The sequence below is a fragment of the Microcaecilia unicolor genome, chromosome 1 (assembly GCF_901765095.1).
Source record: "Microcaecilia unicolor chromosome 1, aMicUni1.1, whole genome shotgun sequence".
In the NCBI taxonomy this organism is placed as follows: Eukaryota; Metazoa; Chordata; class Amphibia; order Gymnophiona; family Siphonopidae; genus Microcaecilia; species Microcaecilia unicolor.
In genome coordinates, this window is record NC_044031.1 from 5,571,614 (window position 1) to 5,597,137 (window position 25,524).

Consider the following 25,524-nt stretch of genomic DNA (forward strand, 5'->3'; position numbering starts at 1 on the left):
CTCAGCATTTCCTCTCAGGATCTTAATACTTAAGCTAAGTTCTTGTTTAAATTAATCAACTCAAAAATGTAATTTGAAAAGTGAATATATATATTCACGATTTTTCATGAATATTCACGATTCCTCATGAATATTAACTTCGGGCTACTTTTGGCCACTTTTTTTGCCATCTGGTTACACTAGCAGTGTGTATTAGTTGCTGCTCGCTAACAGTGAAAATCTGCTATTTAAAAGGTATTTGGGGGAAGGAATGTATAAAAGACCATATGGCATGCAGATGAGAGAGGGAGAGACCAAATCACTTGTGGGACATGGTGGAGTTCTTCTGCCCACCCATCTTGGGCCCAGGCCCACCCAAAATTGGGTGTCTGGCTACGCCCCTGGTGTTATTTAATGATTCATTTCAGGGATCAAGTGGAGTAAGTAAGATCCTGGGAGCTGTAGTCCTTCCTAGGAGGGATTACTGTGTGGGAGGGTCAAGTGCACTCTGGGAGCTGTGGAGGGGCATAATTGAACAAAAACGTCTATCTCCATGGGCGTTTATCTCCGAGAACGGGTCCGTGAAGGGGCGGACCGAACCGTATTTTCGAAAAAAATAGACATCCATGTTTTATTCGACAATTTGTGAGCTGGGCGTTTTTGTTTTTCAGTGATAATGGAAAATGAAAGCGCCCAGCTCAAAAACGAATAAATCCAAGGCATTTGTTCGTGGGAGGGGCCAGGATTCGTAGTGCACTGGTCCCCCTCACATGCCAGGACACCAACCGGGCACCCTAGGGGGCACTTTTACAAAAACAAAAAAAAGGTAAAAGAGCTCCCAGGTGCATAGCACCCTTCCCTTGTGTGTTGAGCCCCCCAAATCCCCCTCAAAACCCACCACCCACAAGTCTACACCATTACTATAGCCCTAAGGGGTGAAGGGGGGCACCTACATGTGGGTACAGTGGGTTTGGGGGGCGGTTTGGAGGGCTCCCATTTACCAGCACAAGTGTAACAGGTGGGGGGGGGGGATGGGCCTGGGTCCACCTGCCTGAAGTCCACTGCACCCCCTAATAACTGCTCCAGTGACCTGCATACTGCTGCCAGGGAGGTGGGTATGACATTTGAGGGTGAAAATAAAAAGTTGTGAAACGGCATATTTTGTGGTGGGAGGGGGTTTGTGACCACTGGGGGAGTCAGGGGAGGTCATCCCCGATTCCCTCCAGTGGTCATCTGGTCATTTAGGGCACTTTTTGGGGCCTTATTCGTGGAAAAACAGGGTCCAGGAAAAGTGCCCTAAATTCTCGCTAAAAACGCATATCTTTCTTCCATTATCGGCGAAAGGCGCCCATCTCTGATCGCCTGATAACCACGCCCCAGTTCCGCCTTCACCACGCCTTCGACACGCCCCCATCAACTTTGTCCGCATCCGCGACGGAGTGCAGTTGAAAACGTCCAAATTCGGCTTTCGATTATACCGCTTTATTCGTTTTAGTGAGATAAACGTCTATCTCCCGATTTGGGTCGCAATATAGGCGTTTTTCTTTTTCAATTACAAGCTGGACAGTCTTTCCTAGGAGAGATTATTGTGTAAGCATGTCACACTGCACTCTGGGAGCTGTAGTCCTTCCTAGGAGGGATTACTGACTGTGAATGTGACAATGCACTCTAGGAGCTGTAGTTTTCCTAGGAGGGATTAATGTGTAAGAATGTCACAATGTACTCTGGAAGCTGTAGTCCTTCCTAGGAGGGATTACTGTGTGAGAGGGTCAGAGTGCACTCTGGGAGCTGTAGTTCTTCCTAGGAAGGATTACTGTGTGGCAGTGTCAAGTGCACTCTGGGAGCTGTAGTCCTTCCTAAAAGGGATTACTGAGTGTGAATGTGACAGTGCACTCTGAGAGCTGTAGTCCTTCCTAGGAGGGATTACTGTGTGGGAGGGTTAGAGTGCACTCTGGGAGCTGCAGTCTTTCCTAGGAGAGATTAATGTGTAAGAATGTCACAGTGCACACTGGGAGCTGTAGTCCTTCCTAGAAGGGATTACTGTATGGGAGTGTCACAGTGCACTCTGGCAGCTGTAGTCCAGAATAGGGAGTATTCCTGATCTTGCCATGGTTCACTCTTTGCCAATGCCCTGGATTCTGAGGTAAGAATCAGAAAGGGAAAGCTAAGGAAGATTTGGGACAGGTTACTATGCTACGCTGAGGACTTTAGCTGGATATTAAGAGGAGTTACCTAGGTAAATGTGCCACTAAAGGTATCCCCAACCGAAAACAAGGCTTGTGAATTTGACCCCCATGCAAGTGAAATTCCAGTTCAAATACACTGTAATCAACTCATATTGACTCACCACATAGGAAGAAGAAAAGACTTCAGTGACTGACTTGGCACAACCTTAGTCTAACCTCCAATCCTCCCCAACTCATTTAATGTAATGGTGATACTTTTTCCCCATTATGAAACTTGGTTTTTTTTTTCATTTCTTCTTTTAATTCTTTATACTCCCAGTAATATAGAGCTCAATGACTCAGTTGAAGAAGTTTTCAATGCATTACAAAAGCTGTGTAAATGTTTATCAACACTTATGTTTGAAGCTGTTCTCATCGGCTCAACAGTGCTGCCCATTTCACTGGATGTTTTTTTAGGAGCTGCTTGAAAACAAATTCAGTTTGCACCAGCACCAAGCTCGCCAATGGAGCTGGTTCTGTGCTTGGCTGAGTTAGTCACTGAATGTATCTGCATAAAATTATCTAGATAACTTTAGGCCTGTCCCTCCATCACCACTAGATGTATTCAGCTAATTTTAGCAGTTATGGTCATGAGAACATAAGTATTGCCATACTGGGACAGACTGAATGGCCATCAAGCCTAGCATCCTGTGGCCAATCCAGGTTACAAGTACCTGGCAAGATCCCAAAACAGTACATTTTATGATGCTTATCCTAGAAACAAATCCACTTTAATAATGGCTTATGCATGTTTCTTTTAGGAAGCTATATCAGACATACTGATTTTGATAAAATGGGGGAATACCTGAAGAAGGAGCTGTTGGCGTGGGAAGGCGTAGGCGAAGTGGAAAAACAGTGGTCCAAGCTAAAGGCTGCTCTAAATATGGCGACTGATCTTTTTGTGAGGAAAGTAAACAAAAACAAGAGAAGCAGGAAGCCTATATGGTTCTCCAAACAAGTAGCAGAAAAAAATAAGAGCAAAAGAGGCTTTGTTCAAGAAATACAAAAGAACGCAACGAGAGGATCATGGAAAAGATTATCGGATTAAACTGAAAGAAGCGGAGAGGGAAATACGGCTAGCGAAGCGCGAGCGGAAGAAAAAATGGCTAAAGATGTAAAGAGAGGTGACGAGACTTTTTCTGATATATTGGAGAAAGGAGAAGAGATAGGAATGGAATTGCGAGACTGAAAGATAATGAGAATGGCTATGTGGAGAGTGATGAAGATAAAGCGAACGTGCTAAACAGTTATTTCTCTTCGGTGTTCACGGAGGAAAATCCTGGAGAAGGACCGCGGTTGTCTGCCGAAGGGACATCTGGGAATGGAGTGGATACTGCGCCATTTACGGAAGAAAGAGTTTATAAACAGCTGGAGAATCTGAAGGTGAACAAAGCTATGGGGCCAGATGGGATACATCCCAGGATACTGAAGGAGCTCAGAGAGGTCCTGGCGGGACCTCTTAAAGATCTATTTAATAGATCTTTAGAGACGAGAGAGGTTCCACGAGATTGGAGACGAGCAGATGTGGTCCATTTTCACAAAAGTGGAGACAGGGAAGAAGTGGGAAACTACAGACTGGTAAGTCTCACGTCAGTGGTAGGAAAAATAATGGAGTCGCTTCTGAAAGAAAGGATAGCTAACTTTCTAGAAACTGACGGGTTACAGGGCCCGAGGCAACATGGCTTTACCAAAGGAAAATCCTGCCAAACGAATCTTATTGACTTTTTTGACTGGAAGACCAAAGAACTGGATGAGGGACATGCGCTAGATGCAATCTGTGTTACGTCTGTGCTTTCCTCGCCCTCTGGTGGCCAGAACGGGTGGCTGCTATGGACCATCACCCGTTCCAGATTTCTGCTCAGTCTGGTCCGGATCTTCCAGGCTGCCAGGGTTTGCTTGTGTTGTTTGAGCCTGCACAGCACCCATAGCTGCCTGGTGATTGCAGCAGCTGAGTTCCAGGTGCTGCTGGGCTTATTAGCCATTTTGTTACTCTCAGCCCTTGCCTTTGCATTGTCTTAGGCCCTGGTACGTGGGTGCTTGTGCACTTCTGCCTGAGAGACTTTGTCTGGACCTGTTTCTGTGTTTGCTGGTTTCCTGCCTTTTGAACCTTGCCTGATCCTGGATTTTGCTTTGCTTGCCGCCTGCCTTTTGATTCTCTGCCTGAACCTGGACTTTTGCTTTGCTTGCCGCCTGCCTTTTGAACCTTTGCCTGGACCTGGACTTTTGCTTTGCTTGCCACCTGCCTGTTGAACTTTGCCTGGACCTGTCTTCTGCCTGCTGGCTGGCTGCCGAGAGACCTTGCCTGAATTTGCTGGTACATCTGTTCTGCCTTGCTTCTGGTGTGGGGTGGTTTTGCCTGCCACTGCTGCTCCTCGGCAGTGGCCCAAGGGCTCCCAAATCCAGTTCCTGTTTAGTAAACGTGACAATCTACTTGGACTTCAGCAAAGTCTTTGATACGGTCCCCCACAGAAGACTCGTGAATAAGCTGAAAGGGTTGAACTTAGGACCGAAAGTGGTGAACTGGATAAGAAACTGGTTGTCCGACAAGTGGCAGAGGGTGGTGGTAAATGGAATCCGCTCGGAAGAAAGGAAGGTGAGCAGTGGAGTTCCTCAGGGGTCGGTGCTGGGGCCTATTCTGTTTAATATATTTGTGGGAGATATTGCTGAAGGGTTGGAAGGAAAGGTGTGCCTTTTTGTGGATGACACGAAAATAGCTTATAGAGTGGATACCCTGGAGGGAGTAGAAATAATGAGAAAGGGATCTCTGAACGTTAGAAGAATGGTCGAGGGTCTGGCAGTTAAAATTTGCATGATTACTGTGGTAGCCTTCCTCTTGCCTTGCAGCACTTCCTCATAAGCAGCAGACACACGGTTCGGCAAAGGATTCATCTATTTGACTGTAACACTGGATAAAGGCCTTCTGAATCGTTTGATGTAATGAGATTGGGGACATTGAAAAACTATTAATAACTGAATGAGACATTCTACAATTGATCCCAAATATCTCAACTACGACAAGGCTCAATTAGATATAAGGGCTTTGAGTACAAAGTTGTTGATAATAATCTTTGCATGATAAACATGTGTTATATGATTACATAAGTGTCTGCAGCTTGAGTGAATGAGTATGCTCGGTGATTGGAAGAGAGTTCCATAGAAACTGTTTTGTGATTTAAGAAATTGTGTGCACCTGTGGTTGAAACAATTAAAATAAAATGTACCACTTAAAAACAGAGTACTGTATGCGAACGTATCAGTTAAAATTTAATGCCAAGAAGTGTAGAGTGATGCACTTGGGGTGCGGAAACCCAAAAGAGAGATACCGGATAGGAGGGGAGAGATTAGTAAGCTCGACTGAGGAGAGAGACCTTGGGGTGTTGGTGTCGGAGGATCTGAAGGTGAAGAAACAATGTGACAAGGTGACGGCCATGGCCAGAAGGATGCTAGGCTGCGTAGAGAGGGGCATAACCAGCAGAAGAAAGGAGGTGTTGATGCCCCTCTACAGGTCGTTGGTGAGGCCCCACTTGCAGTATTGTGTTCAGTTTTGGAAGCTGTATCTTGCTAAATATGTAAAAAGACTGGAAGCGGTGCTAAGAAAAGCTACGAAAATGGTATGGGATTTGCGTTGCAAACCGTACGAGGAGAGACTTGCTGACCTGAACATGTGTACCTTGGAGGAAAGGAGAAACAGGGGTGATATGATACAGACGGTCAAATATTTGAAAGGTATTAATTCGCAAACGAACCTTTTCTGGAGACAGGAAGGCGGTAGAACTAGAGGACATGAATTGAGGTTGAAGGGGGGCAGACTCAAGACTAATGTCAGGAAGTATTTTTTCACGGAGAGGGTGGTGGATATGTGGAATGCCCTCCCGCGGGAGGTGGTGGAGATGAAAACGGTAACGGAATTCAAACATGCGTGGGATAAATACAAAGGAATCCTGGAATCTTAGCGGAGATTGGGTGGTGACGCCGGTAATTGGAAACAAAACGAGAGCTGTGCAGACTTCTACAGTCTATGCCCTGATCATGACTGAATAGATAGGAATGGGCTGGAGTGTAAATTTTAAGGGGCTTTGATGTTAGCTTCAGAACTTAGTACAAGAACTGTACTGGGCAGACTTCTACGGTCTGTGCCCTGAGAAAGGCAAGGACAAATCAAACTCGGGTATACATATAAAGTATCACATACCATGTAAAATGAGTTTATTTTGTTGGACAGATTGGATGGACCGTACAGGTATTTATCTGCCGGCATTTACTATGTTACTATAAACCTTTGTTAAACCCCGCTAATCTAACTGCTTTTACCACATTGTCTGGCAACAAATTCCGGAGTTGAGTGAAGAAATATTTTCTTTGTAGCTTCATTCCATCATCATCATTCTAAGTGTTGCCAGTTTTCGCAGTTTGGAGCAGCCTCAGCCTCGTTACCTCCTTATTCTTTCTTCCCTCCCTTCTGTCGTTGCAATGTCAGGTAATATCATGTGTGTGAGGTTTCTCTTGATCTTTCCTATCCACCATGTAGCTCCTTTCTTTACTTTGGCTACTGTTAATTTCATTTTTTTTAGTATTGTACACTGCTTTGAACTGCTTATTGGCAAAGGCGGTACAGTAAGTACTAATAAATAAATATAAATAAACTGGTGGGGCTTCAGCATCCCCACCATCAAAGGAGAGGGAGGAAATGTGTGCCTGACCCCCCCCCCCCCCAGTCTACCCCTGTGCCCTTACAATGGACTGCTGGCTATGCCCCGATTTAATCAAATGCAGCCCTAGTCTCTACCATTTTGCCTGGCACCAATGTCAGGCTCACCCATCTTCTATAACTTCCCGTATCACCTCTGGAACTCTCCAGATCTACAGTATCAACCAATTGACCTCCTCCTGTCTGCAAAACTCCACATCGAGGTCACCCAGGTGGACCCTTCTTCATCCTTCTGATCTTTCCAGTCCACCTCCAAGGAAGACATAGATGAGATTAGAGCCCACATTTCTTCGCAATCCCCACCGAGAGTTCTAGGGTGCTTACTCCCCTGACTCAACCCCTGAAAGGCCCCTGGGTGGCTCCAGTCCTGACTGTCCTGTCCCTTGGTTTGCCCTGACCCCACAAGACCTACTTAGATACCAGGCAGTGCTGCCCACATGCTTTCAGGAATAGTTTGAATGAACTGAGGCCATAAGTCCATCTGGAGACCGGCTGGGGCCCCCACTACATCCTTGAGTGTTGGTAAGGGCACTGCATGCTGGGAAATGCTCATTATAGAGCCAGCAGAACCCACTCTGTCACTGACAGCCAGGGCTTCTACCAGAGAAGGAGCCAGAGAGCAGCTCTGCAGTGCATGCTGGGAAGTGGTCACTATTGAAACAGCCAGGGCTTCTACCAGAGAGGGAGCCAGACAGCAGCTCTGCAGTGCATGTTGGGAAATGGTCACTATAGAAACAGCAGAACCCACTGTCACTGACAGCCAGGGCTTCTACCAGAGAAGGAGCCAGAGAGCAGCTCTGCAGTGCATGCTGGGAAATAGTCACTATAGAAACAACAGAACCCACTCTGTCACTCACAGCCAGTGCTTCTACCAGAGAGCAGCTCTACAGTGCATGCTGGGAAATGGTCACTATAGAAACAGCAGAATCCACTGTCACTGACAGCCAGGGCTTCTACCAGAGAGGGAGCCAGAGAGCAGTTCTGCAGTGCATGCTGGGAAATAGTCAGTATAGAAACAGCAGAACCCACTGTCACTGACAGCCAGGGCTTCTACCAGAGAGGGAGCCAGAGAGCAGCTCTGCAGTGCATGCTGGGAAATGGTCACCATTGAAACAGCCAGGGCTTCTACCAGAGAGGGAGCCAGAGAGCAGTTCTGCAGTGCATGCTGGGAAATAGTCACTATAGAAACAGCAGAACCCACTGTCACTGACAGCCAGGGCTTCTACCAGAGAGGGAGCCAGAGAGCAGCTCTACAGTGCATGCTGGGAAATGGTCACTATAGAAACAGCAGAATCCACTGTCACTGACAGCCAGGGCTTCTACCAGAGAGGGAGCCAGAGAGCAGTTCTGCAGTGCATGCTGGGAAATAGTCACTATAGAAACAGCAGAACCCACTGTCACTGACAGCCAGGGCTTCTACCAGAGAGGGAGCCAGAGAGCAGCTCTACAGTGCATGCTGGGAAATGGTCACTATAGAAACAGCAGAATCCACTGTCACTGACAGCCAGGGCTTCTACCAGAGAGGGAGCCAGAGAGCAGCTCTACAGTGCATGCTGGGAAATGTTACTTTGGAAACAGCAAGAACTGCTCTCCGTCATTGACATTCAAATTTTGCTGACTGCCGCCAGTGTTATGCCCAGAAATTCAATGCCGGGTCACGTCCAGGCTCCAGTATTGAATTTCTAGGTTTATGGAAACAGTGAAAACATAGGGGTGAAGAGCTATATGATGTGGCGAACCAAATAAAGATAGGTCTGTGTTTTATGCAGTTACCTTGGCCAGTTTAAGTGCTGAATATTGGCACCTGGTTCAGATTGATCTTTGAAGAATACTATTGAAATGTAGAAGTTAAGGCCTCTCGATGGAGAGGTTGCAACAAAGGCAAAAGTAAGCCAGGAGCCTTTAAGAGGGAGAGCAAAGACTGCAAATTATCCCTCTCAACTGCTGTAGTTATAACCAAAAAACACACTGAAAAATAAGACGGGAGAGTCAGAGTATATAGCACTAAAACAGGCACGTCAGAGACCTGGTGGAAAGAGGACAACCAGTGGGACACTATGATACCAGGGTACTGTTGAAGTAGAAATCAGTTTGCGATTGTATTAGTCAAAGCAATAATGAATACAATACAAAGCAAAGAAATTCAAAGTACCAGATGTGTGTGTTCCTGTGGCAGTTTCTTAGTTCTCATCACAAATTTTAACCACATTATTACATAGTGAAAATTGTGTGACATTCAGATTGTGTCCAATTGGTATGATTTCATTACGGGGGTTGTTCTATAAAAGTGTCCCTGGTGGGAGTCTATTATAAAGGAATTTAGACTGATCAGATGCAATTTAGTAGCTTTGGTTATCAGGCTTTAATAACGTAACTGGACCTGTCAAGCGCATTCAATCTAGTGCTGTGTAATGTCCTCTTTCAGATCCTGTGTGGTTAAGATGCAGGGTGAGCTTTCAGATGGGTAGTTGCCTGGTTGTGGGGTGTCACAGGGCTCCCCACTTTCATCTCTTGTTTAATGTGTTGTTATCATCCTTACGATATTTTAATGTATTTATTTCTTTTTGACATTTTATATTCCGCATTAGCCCGAGTAGAACTCAGATTCAATCTGGCTTATGTAACAATTAGAAAAGCATGAACATTTTGAAAATATATTAACAGGAAGTAAAATACATCATATAATGTTAAGACCAGTAAAACTTGAGTTAGGAGCAAATTTAATTCAATACTTAGGGCCCTGAGAGGTCAGCCAGGTATGACCCTTCCCTCCAATCGAGGGCTGTCCTCTAGGACCACCCCTTGCTACCCGATGGCAGGCTCTGTCCCCATTGGTCTTTACCTGTTCCTCCCTGGGCCTGTGTGAGCCCTTCTTAGCCTCTCCCTCTCCATCTTGCTTCAGACAGCACTTGTCCTGCTAAACTCCCTGGAGCGAACTTGGTTTTTTACCTTGAATATGTCTTCCTAATGATATATTGCACTCTCCAATCACCCAGCTCTGAGCTACTTCTACCTGTTTCTCACCTCTGCAATAGAGCTGCCTCTCTTCAGATTTCTACCTCCAATCACTGCTACAGCTCTCAGAATTACGGAGTCTCTGTGCCCTGGGGCATCAGAAAGAAAGAGTTTGTAAGGGCAATACATTTCCAACCTAAGGGGTCCTTTTACTACGCTGTGGGACGAGGGGCCCAGTGGTAGTTAGAAAGTTGTAAGATCTAATATTTTAGGCCAAATATCCAGCCAAAATGTAAAGACATTATTGTACCTTTCTGATAGAGCAAGACCAACATAAATCATTGAGAGATAATTACTACTACTACTTATCATTTCTATAGCACCACCAGATGTACGCAGCGCTTCACAATTGAACATGAAGAGACAGTCCCTGCTCAAGAGAGCTTACAATCTAATTTGGACAGACAGACAGGACAAATAAGGGATAAGGGTCAGGACAGACAGACAGACAGGACACATTTACTTTTAAAGGATTTAGTAGGAGTCCAATGAGCTCTGTGTTGTAAAAAATAGGAGAGGGAGGATCTCGGGCCATTTAATCAGGAGAGAGACCATTCTTTATGGTATATCTTTTTTATTAAAGACAAAATAGCCTGTACAAGAAACACTAAACGATATTGTACACACACATTTTTAAATCTAGATCACAACAGGAGTAAAGAACATCAACCATGTCTACAACATAATACAGTTTTTTAATAAATTCCCCTACCTCCCCAAACAACCCCCTCCGCCTCTCCCTTCCCCCCACCGTTTACCCGAAGTCCCTCCCCCCCTTTTTTAAAAATCCCTCCCCCTCCCCCTCTTTGTGCATTGCCTGGGAAACTGTTAAAAGTTCAGCAACCTACTCCTGGCAGCTGGGGTCAGTGTATCTAACAATGGATGCCAAGTATCTAGAAACCGCAGACCAGGTCCAGGGTTAAAGTCATGCACCCCCATCCTTTCGACTCGTAACAGCAGGATCATACGAGTCCGCCACTGGGAATAGGATGGATAACTATAAGATACCCACTCAGACAGGATCACTTGCATGGCAACTACAATGGTCTTGTGCACAAAAGCTGTAAAACCTTTCGGTATTGGACGAATAAGTACAGGGTGACCCAGCAACAGACCTGGGTCATATTTCCACCTGGTCTGCCAAATGCGAGATACATATTGTATTAACTGCTTCCAGTAGCTGACAATGCCCCTGAGACCATTCTTTATTTGACAAATGTTCACCAGTATCTTTTCCCCATGCATTTTGAGAAGAAATACTACATTGTTTTGACAGAGTTTGAAAACATTCACGAAATGAAGAGGCTGAAGGTGCGGGAGTAGAAAAAAGATTTAAAAATGGTTGTAATGGAAGGGAATTTGAAACAATTTTAATGTTGAGGTGTAGGAGAGTAAAGGGAATGGGATTTGATATACTGCCTTTCTGTGGTTACTCTTTTATAATTGCGAATGCAGGTCAGAACTGTACAGGGTTCTTGACACTTTTCAAGAGCACTGTCTTTATCATAATACAGACTCTGTGAGTTTTGTGAGCAAGGAGGGTGAGTGGAACCCTCCTTTAGATGACTATTTAGATTAATTAAAAAGTGAGATCTCTAAGGGTGAGCATATCTCGGAATCTGTCTCAGGTTATCCAGTGGGGAGACCCACCTGAAGGTAAAAGGAATCACACGATCCAAGGGTGCTAGTGGGTGAACAAACCAAAATATCCATCCAGCAAAAAAGGATAGTCAGAAACAAGGCCTGGTGGTTTGACCCAGGAGAAGCCCCCACAGTGGCTGTTGAAGATGTTGCATCTTTCCTCACAGCCTCCTCCATGGTGTTGTCACAGTGGTGGAGCAACCTGGTCTGAGGGGTCAAAGATGTCCCTCCCGAAAGCTGGGACTCTCCCTTTGTCCAACACCGAGCAGGTATCTCACCCTCATTTCCTGCCGGCTATGGAAGCACAAACGAATCCAACTTCTGTTGACCAAGAGGAGTAGAGGTGGCTTCAGGGGGATAAAAGTTCACCTAACCCTTACACTTAGAAGGCATGATAGAGAGAGGAACAAGGTAAGCACAGAGCAGATTCTTGTGCGTCTTCTCAATCAGCCATTTTGCCCTGCTCCCCCCTAATGTAATGTTTTGACCTTTACAGCTGCTCCTCTAAGTTTTATTTTTCACTGTTCTTCTCATTTTATCATAGTCTCCTTTTTGAAAGTTAAATGCTAACATATTGGATTTCCTTTTTTTAAAATTCTTTATTTATATTTCTTATTAACAATACCAAGAACAAATCTTGTACAGATAAGAAGATTATACACAAATCTTATATTAGAAGAAAAAATAATTATCTTATAACGAAAACTATTTATAATCATCTTATATTAGTCCACAAATTGGAGAGAGAAACCAAACACAATACACAAGGAAAAAAAATATATTCTTATTTTCAATTCTCTATCAACTAAGAAGGGAGATTTACAGGATTATATTATTTCAGTTGAGCTGTGGTTGTAATTATCGTTTCTAAGCTCAAAGATGGAGTAACTACTTTCTTAGAATCTAAGAAAGATTTCAGGTGTAATGGGTCAAAGAAATATATATTTCACTGAGTTCAATTTCACCACACATTTACACGGATAATTCAACCAAAATAATCTCCCAATTGCAACACAATAGGACTCAATTTAAGAAAAGTTTGACGCCTCTTTTGAGTTACTTTGGTTACATCTGGATATATTCTTATTTGAGAATTAAGAAACATTTCCTTTCTATGCCTGAAAAATAGTTTTAATATCCAGTCCCTGTACAAAGACTTTCTGCATGACTGCAGGCATAGGCGGTGGTTCTCTCAACTCTGGGCTGAAGCAGGGGAAACGTTTCTTCTTTCTCCGTCTTCTCTGGCAGCGAAACTCCACAGCCCACCTGCTGTCCCGTTACAACAAAGCGGTCCATCGTCCCAGTTGCGGGGAAGGCGGCTGCCACAGGACCTGGTCTTTGCCTGCCTCTTCGTTTGGGCATTTTAAGGTAAAAGTTGTTTAAGGAAATTTAAAGCACTTATATTTGGGTTCAGGAGCTGCTTCAGTGCACTCCCTTCAGGTCGCCATCTTGGATTCCCCAACATATTGGATTTCCTATGTGTACTTACTACAGAGCTTATATCAAATCTGATCATGTTATGATCACTGTTATCAAGCAACCCCAGCACCATTACCTCCTGAACCAGATCATGCTCCACTAAGCACTAGGTCTAGAATTGTTCCCCCTCTTGTAGGTTCCTGAACCAGCTGCTCCATAAAGCAGTCCTTGACTTCATCAAAATAAAATTGGCGCACGTCAATTTTGGGCCTGAGACCTTACCGCCACCCACTGACTCAGTGGTAGGGTTTCAAGCGTTAACTGAGTGGTAATGGTCTACGTGCATAGAATGATGATTACTGCCCAGTTTCCACCATGCACCAAAAATAGAAATAATTTTCTGACGCGCGTAGTGGACACACGTAAAAATTAAAATTACTGCCCAGGCCACGCGGTAGCCGGGTGATGACTCCAAATTGATGCACATTGGGTGCTCCTAGGTGTCTACGCAGCTTAGTAAAAGGGCCCCCAAGTTTTTGCAGGTGTTTAAGAGGCCAGTCTGAAATACCAAAAGAATATGAGAGTGCAGGAAGTCTCCTAGAATAGTCATTACTGATTTTTTCTCGGCCATTTCAGCTTTCTAGTCGTTTCTTCCTCCACTCCTAGATATTTATATGTACCTTCCTGTGTGGATCATTCGGTGGTTTCTATTACTACTACTTATCATTTCTATAGCTTCTTGAGGTTTACCTTCTAACAGAAGCTTTTATTACACTCAGTGCATGTAAATGGCTTCACTCCTGTGTGAATTCTCTGGTGCATTATCATGTATTTCTTCAACCCTGGTGCAGATAAATGGTTTCATTCCTGTGTGGATTCTCCAGTGTCTGTTGAGTGTTCTGTTAATATGTGTCCCAGCTTGAGACCCATCCACTGGAATGGTGGTGGGCCAAGTTACATAGCTTAAACTGCTGAAAAGCACTGACTAGGCCTAAAACTCTGATGATGGACTTGTTGCTGAGCACCTGCAGGAGCAGGGCTGCTTGATAAGCCTTATTAGAATTTAGTGTGACATTCAAAAGCAGTGCAAAAGCCAAGATCAAGGAATTGATGGCTAAAATCCTAAAAAGTTTGGTTCAGAACATGGAGTCTGTTGCAGTTAAAATGGCTCCCAGAGTCACAAGATACAAAAAAAAACCTGATCTCTCTATATTAGGAAAGATGTTTACAAGTCCGGAAATTGACGTTATTAAGTAATATCAGAAAGGAGGGGCAGGTGGGCACCTGACCTGCGGTTAAGTATGATTCATAGATGAAAAAAAAATAAAAAAAAAAGTCTTTCTCCATTGAGTTGTATGGACTGCAAATACTATATAAGGACTGTGAATCTGAGCTAAAATCGGAGTCCTTCCCCTACGCTTGTCAGACGGCAAAGCTACGGTCCGTTGAACCCAGAATTTGACTGATGTGTGCAACAGCTGGCAGTTTCATTTGGTGAGAATAAACGACTATCTTTATCACTAAACTCCTCCAGTCTCAGTTTCAATCTCTTCATTATCTATTTGTCTCTTTAAACTGTATCACATAAATACTACACACACAAGTGAATTATCTTTCACTCATGTAGACATTATGTGGGAAAATAAATGGCCAAAGATTCACATAGATCCTAGAAGACAGAAAGTCGAGGTCATGGAAATTAGATTTGAACTGCGCCTTCTGTCACCCCCTCTACACCTCCGTGTCCGAAGGCACTCCTTTGGTCCCCTGTTCACCTCACCGTGGAAAGGGGTTCCGCGGAGGTCTACAGAGGGGTGGATAAAACAACTCCTAAATAAACAGTTCCTTTTTTAGTAAAGCTTTTACCACACTCAGTACATGCAAAAGGCTTCACTCCTCTGTGGATTATCTGGTGTATTATCATGTATTTCTTTGTGAAGATTTTGCCACAGTCAGTGCATAGAAATAGTTTTCCTCCTGAATGCATTCTCTGGTGTATGGCAAGTGTACCACACTCACTACATGTAAATAACTTCACTCTCATGTGAAAGCTATGGTGTAATGAAGCTTTTACCACACTCAGAACATTTAAATGGTTTCACTCCTGTGTGGATTCTCTGGTGCTGTATCATGTATTGCTTCAACCTCAAGCATTTGCCACACTCATTTCATAGAACTGGTTTTACTTCTCAGTGGCTTCTCTGGTGCATAGTGAGTGTTTCCTTGTCAATGAAGGTCTTACCACACTCAGTACATGTAAATGGCTTCACTCCTGTGTGAACTCTGTGGTGCCTCGCAAGATGTCCCTTCTTAGTGAAAGTTTTACCACACTCAGAACATCTAAATGGCTTCACTCCTGCATGGATTCTCTGGTGTTTTGTGAGGTTTACCTTCTGAATGAAGCTTATATTACACTCACTGCAGATGAATGGTTTCATTCCTGTGTGGATTCTCTGGTGTTGTGTGAGGCCTGTTTTATGACTGAAGCTTTTATTACACTCAGTGCAAATAAATGGTTTGATGCCTTTTTGGATTCTCCAGTGTCTTCTGAGTGCTTCTTTCACAGTAAAGCTTCTACCACACTCAGTACTTGCAAAAGGCTTTACTCTGGTGTTTTGTGAGGCTTATCTTCTGACTGAAGCTTTTATTACATTCACTGCAGCTGAATGGTTTCATTCCTGTGTGGATTCTCTGGTGTCTGGTGAGGTGTTCCTTCCGATTGAAGTTTTTATTACACTCACTGCAGATGAATGGTTTCATTCCTGTGTGGATTCTCTGGTGTATTGTGAGGCCTGTTTTCTGACTGAAGCTTTTATTACACTCAGTGCAGATGAATGGTTTCACTCCTGTGTGGATTCCCTGGTGTATTGTGAGGTTTACCTTCTGACTGAAGCTTTTATTACACTTAGTGCAGATGAATGGTTTCACTCCTGTGTGGATTCCCTGGTGTATTGTGAGGTTTACCTTCTGACTGAAGCTTTTATTACACTCAGTGCAGATGAATGGTTTCATTCCTGTGTGGATTCTCTGGTGTTCTGTGAGGCTTGTTTTATGACTGAAACTTTTATTACACTCATTGCAGAAATATGGTTTCACTCCTGTGTGGATTCTCTGGTGTTCTGTGAGGTGTCCTTTCCGACTGAAGCTTTTATTACACTCAGTGCAGACGAATGGTTTCATTCCTGTGTGGGTTCTCTGGTGTTCTGTGAGGTATTTCTTCCGAATGAAGCTTTTATTACATTCAGTGCAGATGAATGGTTTCATTCCTGTGTGGATTCTCTGATGTTCTGTGAGGCTTGTTTTATGACTGAAGCTTTTATTACACTCAGTGCAGATGAATGGTTTAATTCCTGTGTGGATTCTCTGGTGTATTGTGAGACTTGATTTATGAGTGAAGCTTTTATTACATTCAGTGCAAATGAATGGTTTCATTCCAGTGTGGATTCTCTGGTGTTGTGTGAGGTGTCCCTTCTGACTGAAGCTTTTATTACACTCAGTGCAGTTAAGTGGTTTCATTCCTTTGTGGATTCTCTTGTGCATTGGGAGGTTTCTTTTCCAGCAAGCACTTGTACCACTGTCAGCAGAAGTACACAAGCTTTCATTTTTCTGAATTTTCTGGTACTTTGAGAGGTCTGTCTTTCTGCAAAAGACTTTTTCAGGTTTAGTAGTAGTCATTGATTCTTCACCACTCTGAGCTGTTTTATGATCTGTGAATGTTTCTCTATGGCTAAATTCTTTCTTACATTCAGCACTTGAAACTAGTATCTCTTCTGGGTGGAAGTTTGCATTTCTTATGATGTTTTCTTCCTGATTTAAGCTTTTGTCACAACTAGGACATGAAGATAAGGTCTCATCAGTGTCATATTTTTCTAAATAAATAAAAAAAAGAGCATTGTATAGTATTGTAGAAGAACAGCAGTTTAACGAGTTCAATAAAAAATCTCCCTAAGAATGCCAGAGTCATAGTTATTGAAGGTTTTACAGACAGGATTCGAAACAATACTCCAATAAAAACAGAAGAATCTTAGAAACAGACCCACCCCAGGTACTAATGTCATCTCGCCATCACTCATTATCAGTCACACCGGCATCCTGTAGTGAGACTCACCCACTGCCAGTCAGTAAGAATAACGGGAAACCCTTACCTAGAGACATCAGGATCTCATAGTTGTCTTTCATCACCTCTCTCCAAAGCTCCTTCTGCTCCTCATCTAAATACTCCCACTCCTCCTGGGAGAAAGAGACAGAGACGTCCTCAAATGTCACCCGCATCTGAAACACAAACCAGAAACACAGTCAGGGACACGGGAGGTGCTCAGAATGCATTAGATTTCAGCTCCTGCCTTTGTTTTTGGGGTTGTAACTGCAGATTTTTTTAAAATTCAGCTTTATCTATCTTTTTGTGTAGAATTCCCCCGGCATTAACACCCAGCTCTTCTGTTCTCCAGGACTGACTCCACCTAAGCCGTCTCCCAGCTCAGGTTTGATTACCCCATCCCCTCAGTAATCTCAGTCTCCAACTAGTATGAACCCCTCCCTAAGAAGGCTGACCCCCCCTTCCACCCAGCAGTTTTCTCTGCCCCGACTTTTATTTCTTTTTTTACTCATTCCAAGAATCCCACCTCCCAGATAGGGTTACCATATTTTGTCCCCCAAAAAGGACACATGCCCCACCCACCACACTGAGCCCCGCCCCCATTTCACGCCCTCGCTCCGCCCCGTCACAATTTCTCCTCCCCCCTGTCACACACCCCGTCAGCCCCCTCCCCTTACCTTACTACTGCCCTGGTGGTCTAGTGACCTCTTTGGGGCAGGAAAGAGCCCCCTCTTTCCTGCCTGGAGCGCTGCCCTGCATGCAACCTTCCTGTTGCTGATCTCTGTGCTGCATCGGCACCGAGATCAGCAACATTCCGATGCATTCCAGCTGAAACTGAACGCACAGAAAACCCAATGCCTAATACTTACCTCCCAATACAATACGAGTAAATTTACCACCATCAATACACCAAAATTAAATCTGCCAATCTCAAATACCTTAAAAATCCTTGGATTTACTATTGACCGGCATCATTCATGATGTATTGTAAGCCACACTGAGTCTGCAAAGAGGTGGGAAAATGTGGGATACAAATGTAATAAATAATAATAATAATAATAACAGGAATGATGCATGCAGGGCTGTGCTCCGGGCAGGAAAAATGGGGGCTCTTTCCTGCCCCGAAGGCGGAAGAGGTCACTAGACCACCAGGGCTGTAGTAAGTAAGGGGAGGGGAGGCTAGCAATCTGCCCGTTTGCCCAGATTTCTGGACAAACGGGCAGGCTGGCGGCAGAAATCCAGACAAGCGGGCAGATTGGCAAAACCCGCCCGATTGCCCGGACATGTCCTCAAAAAGTGGACATGTCCGGGTAAATCCGGACATATGGTAACCCTACTCCCAGAGCACACAAATCTCATACCACTGTGTATTGCTTCAGTACTGCAGCCTGCTCACTTGATCACCACAGACTGCTCAAAGACTAAAATACTACAGATTCTTTTAGATTCGTCTTGGGTAAATGAAACTCTTTATTTGCACTTTAATTGGAGAGTGTATAAGTCATTACTGTTACTGCATCACAATGATTAAGAAATAAACAAACTAATCGAATACATTACTAAAGAAAGGCTATAGAAAAGTAAAATAAGAAAGATATATACACATATATCATCACTGGTCAGGAATTACATCATTCAGGCCCTTATCTCATCAGCTGGGGGGCCCGTTGCAGCGAAAGCCTGAAGCATCCAGACCAGGTACAAGTCTTTTCTGCACGATGCGTCCATCCACAGAATGAGCCCCAAGGCTCCGCTGCAAAAAGCCCCCTTTTTATTAAAGCTTATCCAGGTACGTGAGGATTCAGTCATATGCTCTCAGTTCAGGTAAACAAACCACTGGCCAGGTGGCTTATCTACCGAACCTCAAACATACCCCACCTCCCTCCTGCACAAGCTGGCTTCAGAGGTATTCCAACCTGTTCCTGAGAGGTGCCTTATCTCCTACACCTCCCTTCTGCTCAAGCTAGTTTCAGGGACATACATTGTTCCTGAGAGGTGCCTTATCTCATTCCTTCCAGCCTGTTCTTTGAGATATACCAGGCAAGTAAAATACAGAAGAGTTTAAAATGTATTATTGATCAAAGTAAGACTGAAAGTAATTCTTAATATTTTCCATCACACTCTGTCAATCTGCAGCACCCCCCCCCAGCAGTAAAAACACCCAGAGCTCTCTCTCACACTGCACACACTGGTTCTCTTTCTGAAATCCTTCTTGCCCCCAGCACCGGCCCAGTGGGTCGCGGTTCAATCCCCCCCACACCTGGTGGGAAATGACCGGGGATGGGGGTGAGTCCTTGGTGGGAGCTGTCCAGGTGCGAACTCGCCTGATACCATGATGAGCCCCAGGAAGGTAGGGGGCAAGAAATGAAATGGAACAAGGAGAGCGGTGCCACAGGAGGGCAGGTGCACACTGGGGGTGGGGGGGAGAAGGGCTCAGTGTATGAGTTCTGCACAGTCATCTGTTTTAAATGGCTATGCACAGGCGATCAGCAGGTTCTCCAACTCACTGTAAACTAGATACCTGCCCCAACTACCTAATGAAATCCGCCCCTGACCGCTTCATAGCAGACCTCACATCCCACCTAAACTACATGCTTCAGCAAGGTCTCTTCCCTAAGGAAACCAGCGATATCCTGCTCACTCCAATAACAAAAGACACCAAGAAAACCCCCCAAATCAAATCACTATCGTCCAGTAGCATCCATTCCGATGTCAGTCAAACTGATGGAAAGCATGGTAGCCAACAACTTAGAGATTATACAAACAAATCTCTATATATAAAAGGCAACACCAACGTTCTATGAAGCCTCCAGCTGGAAGTGTGAAGGGGGAGAGATATCCGGTTTCCCCATGAGTGTCTGCCCCGCCCTCGCTCTCTCTCTAACACAAACAGTGAAGGAAAACAGCAAAGCAAGAAATCAAATCGCTCTCTCTGTAACAATGAAGGACTCAGAGGGGGGAGGGGAGAGAGGGCAGAGAGGGCAGGGACACACACACTCCCACATGCACACAGAAGAAAACCTTGCTAGCCCCCGTTTCATTTGCATCAGAAACGGGGCTTTTTTACTAGTTCTCAATATTACACGAATCACAGTCAGGTTTTCGCCCCCTCCATAGCACAGAAACAGTACTACTCACTCTCCTAGCCAAATTCAAGCAGGAAATAGCAATAGGCAAAAACATCCTCCTCCTCCAATTCGACATGTCTAGTGCATTCGACATGGTAAACCATAATATATTAATAAGTTTGGGATTGTTGGATACATACATAGCTGGATCAAGGGTTTCCTAACCACAAGAACATAGCAAGTAAAATCAAACTTAAACATATCATCACCGTGGAAATCAGACTGCGGAGTACCACAAGGATCACCGTTATCACCAATCCTCTTCAACCTAATGATGGCCCCTCTAGCCAAGACCTTATCCAACCATGGCCTTAACCCTTTCATCTATGCCGACGATGTCACAATATACATTCCTTACAAATCTAAACTGACAAATCACTAACGAAATCAAGAACAGCATGAACATCATGTACTCTTGGGCAAATGCATTTCAACTAAAACTCAATAAAGAAAAAACACACTGTCTCATCCTCTCATCCCAACACAGCGCGGACATCCCCACAAGTATCAACACCCCAGATCACACCCTTCCTATCTCAGACAGCTTGAAAATCTTTGGTGTTACAATGGACCGCAACTTAAATCTAGAGAACCAAGTGACATCCACATCAAAGAAAATGTTCCACTCAATGTGGAAACTCAAACGAATGAAACAATTCTTCCCGAGGGAAACTTCTCGCAACCTGATACAATCAATGGTACTAAGCCATGTAGACTACTGCAATGGAATTTATGCGGGATGCAAAGAACAAACCTTAAAGAAACTTCAGACCGCTCAAAACACAGCAGCTAGGCTTATCTTCGGAAAAACACGATTTGAAAGCACAAAACTCCTCCACGGAAAACTACACTGGCTCCCAATCAAAGAATGCATTGCTTTCAAAATCTGCACTCTGGTTCACAAAATTATCTACGGTGAAGCCCCGGGATACATGACAGAATTGATCGACCTACCAACTAGAAACACATCCGAATCAACACGAACGTACCTAAATCTGCACCACCCAAGCTGCAAAGGACTGAAATACAAATCAACTTACGCATCCAGTTTTTCCTACATAAGCACACAACTGTGGGACGCTCCCAGAGTGCACTCTGACCTTCCCACACAGTAATCCCTCCTAGGAAGCACTACAGCTCCCAGAGTGCAAAAGGCTTGAAAACTACGAACGACTACCTAAACATCCGGAGAACACTAAAAACCTACCTGTTTAAAAAGTCATACCCTACCGATTCAACATAAATGCCTGATCTCAGCAACACAACAAAACTAAAGAACGTAATGGACATAACAGAACTCTTCCGTTGTACGATTCCCTTCTGTGGCTGTACCACAACATCACTTTGTATTTGTTTACACCAGAGTCTGCAAACGCCTTCACGTTACTATGTCAGCCACATTGAGCCTGCAAATAGGTGTGGAAATGTGGGATCAAATGTAACAAATAAATAATACTGTTAGGTGTGGGTTTTTTTTTAGTTGATGGAGACCTTTATATGCCTGTTTTTTGGCTGAGCTCTGTGGTTTATAATTTCCTGGGGGTTTTTAGCACATATTTTTTAATGATTTGCATCACCATTGTAGCTGTGTTAGTACAATTTATATATTTAGTAGTGTTGTCCACAGACCTCCGACACAATTGGAGGAATTAGATAAAGACCTGATCGCAGATATACAAAAGTTGGGAAGCAAGAGAGAGGTCCTGTTGCTGGGAGATTTCAATCTGCCGGATGTAGATTGGAAGGTTCTGTCTGCCAAATCGGAAAAAAGTAGAGGGATCATGGATGCTTTCCAAAGTGTTTTGCTCAGACAAATGGTGATGGAACCCACGAGGGAGGGAGCGACCCTGGATCTGGTGCTCAAAAATGGGGATAGCGTGTCAAATATCCGAGTGGGTGCCCACCTGGGCAGCAGTGACCATCAAACGGTTTGGTTTGATATGACAGTTAAAGTGGAGAGCGGCCACTCAAAACTCAAAGTCCTGGATTTCAAGCGTGCTGACTTTAGTAAAATGGGGGAATACCTGAGGAAGGAGATGATGGGCTGCCTCTTCGAATAGCGGTCATTTATCGTCCCCCTGATAAGTCCCTTTCATCCTTTCTCAGTGACTTTGACGCCTGGCTTGCCTTCTTCCATGATCCTTCCTCCCCCTCTCTCATCCTTGGTGACTTTAATATTCCTGCTAATGATCCTTCCAACTCTTATATTTCCAAGTTACTCGCTTTAACGTCCTCCTTTAATCTCCAACTATGCTCCACCTCCCCCACTCATCAAAATGGTCACTGTCTTGATCTCATCTTCTCCTCCAACTGTTCACCTTCTAGTTTCCTTGCCTCTGATCTTCCCTCCTCTGATCACCATCTTATAACTTTCACACTTAAATCTCCTCCCTCCCAGTCCCGTCCTATCTTATCTAATTTATCTAGGAATCTTCACGATATTGACCCTTCATCTCTATCCTCCCATGTTTCAAACCTCCTCTCTACTGTGGCACCATCCATGTCTGTCAACGAGGCTGTTTCTTCTTACAACAATACTCTGTCCTCTGCCTTAGACACTCTTGCACCTTTGATGACCCGCCCTGTAAGGCGTACAAAACCCCAACCTTGGCTGACTTCTAATATCCGCTACCTACGTTCCTGTACCCGCTCCACCGAACGCCTCTGGCGGAAATCTCGGGCCCTTGCTGATTTCTTACACTTTAAGATCATGCTGACCTCCTTCCAATCTGCTCTTTTACGTGCCAAACAGGATTATTATATCCAACTGACCAACTCTCTTGGCTCTAATCCTCGACTTCTCTTCACCACATTGAACTCTCTCCTCAAGGTGCCCCCTCCCCCAACTCCCCCTTCATTATCTCCTCAGACCCTTGCTGAATTCTTTCACAACAAGGTTCAAAAGATAAACCTTGCTTTCTCTACCTCACCAGCTCTCCCTCCACTAGTCCGTTCCCCTCTCTCTCCTTCCCCTCATTCCCTTTCCTCCTTTCCTGAAGTTACTATTGAGGAAACTACACTTCTCCTTTCTTCCTCAAAATGTACCACCTGTTCCTCTGATCCCATTCCCACCCACCTTCTTAATGCCATCTCTCCTGCTCTTATTCCTTTTATCTGTCATATTCTCAACCTCTCACTTTCCACTGCGACTGTCCCTGCTGCCTTTAAACATGCTGTGGTCACACCTCTCCTTAAGAAGCCTTCACTCGACCCTACTTGTCCCTCTAATTACCGACCCATCTCCCTCCTTCCTTTTCTCTCCAAATTACTTGAGCGTGCTGTTCACCGCCGCTGCCTTAATTTTCTCTCCTCACATGCTATTCTTGACCCACTACAATCTGGTTTTCGCCCTCTTCACTCAACCGAAACTGCGCTTACTAAAGTCTCCAATGACCTATTACTGGCTAAATCCAGAGGTCAATATTCCATCCTCATTCTTCTTGATCTTTTCGCCGCTTTTGACACTGTCGATCACAGCATACTTCTCGATACCCTGTCCTCACTTGGATTCCAGGGCTCTGTCCTTTCCTGGTTCTCTTCCTACCTCTCCCTCCGCACCTTTAGTGTTCACTCTGGTGGATCCTCTTCTACTTCTATCCCTCTGCCTGTCGGCGTACCTCAGGGTTCTGTTCTTGGTCCCCTCCTCTTTTCTATCTACACTTCTTTCCTTGGTTCATTAATCTCATCCCATGGCTTTTCCTACCATCTCTATGCTGATGACACCCAAATCTACCTTTCTACCCCTGATATCTCACCTTGCATCCAAACCAAAGTTTCAGCGTGCTTGTCTGACATTGCTGTCTGGATGTCTCAACGCCACCTGAAATTAAATATGACCAAAACCGAGCTTCTCATTTTCCCCCCCAAACCCACCTCCCCGCTCCCCCCGTTTTCTATTTCTGTTGATGGCTCTCTCATTCTCCCTGTCTCCTTAGCTCAAAACCTTGGGGTCATCTTTGACTCTTCTCTCTCTCCTTCTCTGCTCATATCCAGCAGATTGCCAAGACCTGTCGTTTCTTTCTTTACAACATCCGTAAAATCCGCCCCTTTCTTTCCAAGCACTCTACCAAAACCCTCATCCACACCCTTGTCACCTCTCGTTTAGACTACTGCAATCTGCTTCTTGCTGGCCTCCCACTTAGTCACCTCTCCCCTCTCCAGTCGGTTCAAAACTCTGCTGCCCGTCTCATCTTCCGCCAGGGTCGCTTTACTCATACTACCCCTCTCCTCAAGACCCTTCACTGGCTCCCTATCCGTTTTCGCATCCTGTTCAAACTTCTTCTACTAACCTATAAATGTACTCACTCTGCTGCTCCCCAGTATCTCTCCACACTCGTCCTTCCCTACACCCCTTCCCGTGCACTCCGCTCCATGGATAAATCCTTCTTATCTGTTCCCTTCTCCACTACTGCCAACTCCAGACTTCGCGCCTTCTGTCTCGCTGCACCCTGAAATAAACTTCCTGAGCCCCTACGTCTTGCCCCATCCTTGGCCACCTTTAAATCTAGACTGAAAGCCCACCTCTTTAACATTGCTTTTGACTCGTAACCACTCGCCTCCACCTACCCTCCTCTCTTCCTTCCCGTTCACATTAATTGATTTGATTTGCTTACTTTATTTATTTTTTGTCTATTAGATTGTAAGCTCTTTGAGCAGGGACTGTTTTTCTTCTATGTTTGTGCAGCGCTGCGTATGCCTTGTAGCGCTATAGAAATGCTAAATAGTAGTAGTAGTAGTAGTAGAAATACGAGAATTGGAAGGACAGTGGTCCAGGCAGAAAGAAGCTATAAATAGGGCCACGAACCTTTATGTAAGGAAAGTAAATAAAAGCAAGAGAAAAAGGAAACCGATATGGTTCTCCAAGCAAGTGGTTGAGAAAATAAAGGCTAAAGAGTTGGCGTTCCAGAAATACAGAAAAACTCAAGAAAAGGAACACATGGAGGATTACCGGATGAAAATGAAAGAAGCCAAGAGAGAGATACGACTGGCAAAAGCGCAAGCGGAAGAACAAATGGCTAGAAATGTAAGGAGGGGTGACAAAAATTTCTTCAGGTATATTAGTGAAAGGAGAATGACTAAAAAGGGAATTGGGAGACTAAAAGATACTGCGAACCGCTATGTGGAAAATGATGAAGAAAAAGCAAATTTGCTAAATAGATACTTTTGTTCTGTTTCACAGAGGAAAATCCTGGAGAAGGACCGCGATGGACTGGAAATAATACAATTGAGAATGAAGTGGATAGAGCACCGTTCACGGAAGAAAGTGTGTATCAACAACTTGAAAAGCTGAAGGTGGACAAAGCCATGAGACCG

General features: G+C 44.5%; 1 protein-coding gene and 1 pseudogene across 1 annotated transcript; one reads left to right on the forward strand and one right to left on the reverse strand.

Annotated features, from left to right (window-relative positions):
* The window catches only part of LOC115462307, a 759,864-nt pseudogene that overhangs the window by 573,872 nt on the left and 160,468 nt on the right, over window positions 1–25,524 (forward strand).
* LOC115462366 (gastrula zinc finger protein XlCGF26.1-like) lies at window positions 14,147–16,443 on the reverse strand (the record flags this gene model as incomplete). The annotated part of the gene is made up of 2 exons (XM_030192379.1): window positions 14,147–15,522; window positions 15,578–16,443. Coding segments are annotated over 2 exons (1,212 nt in total), but the record flags the coding sequence as incomplete, so codon positions are not given.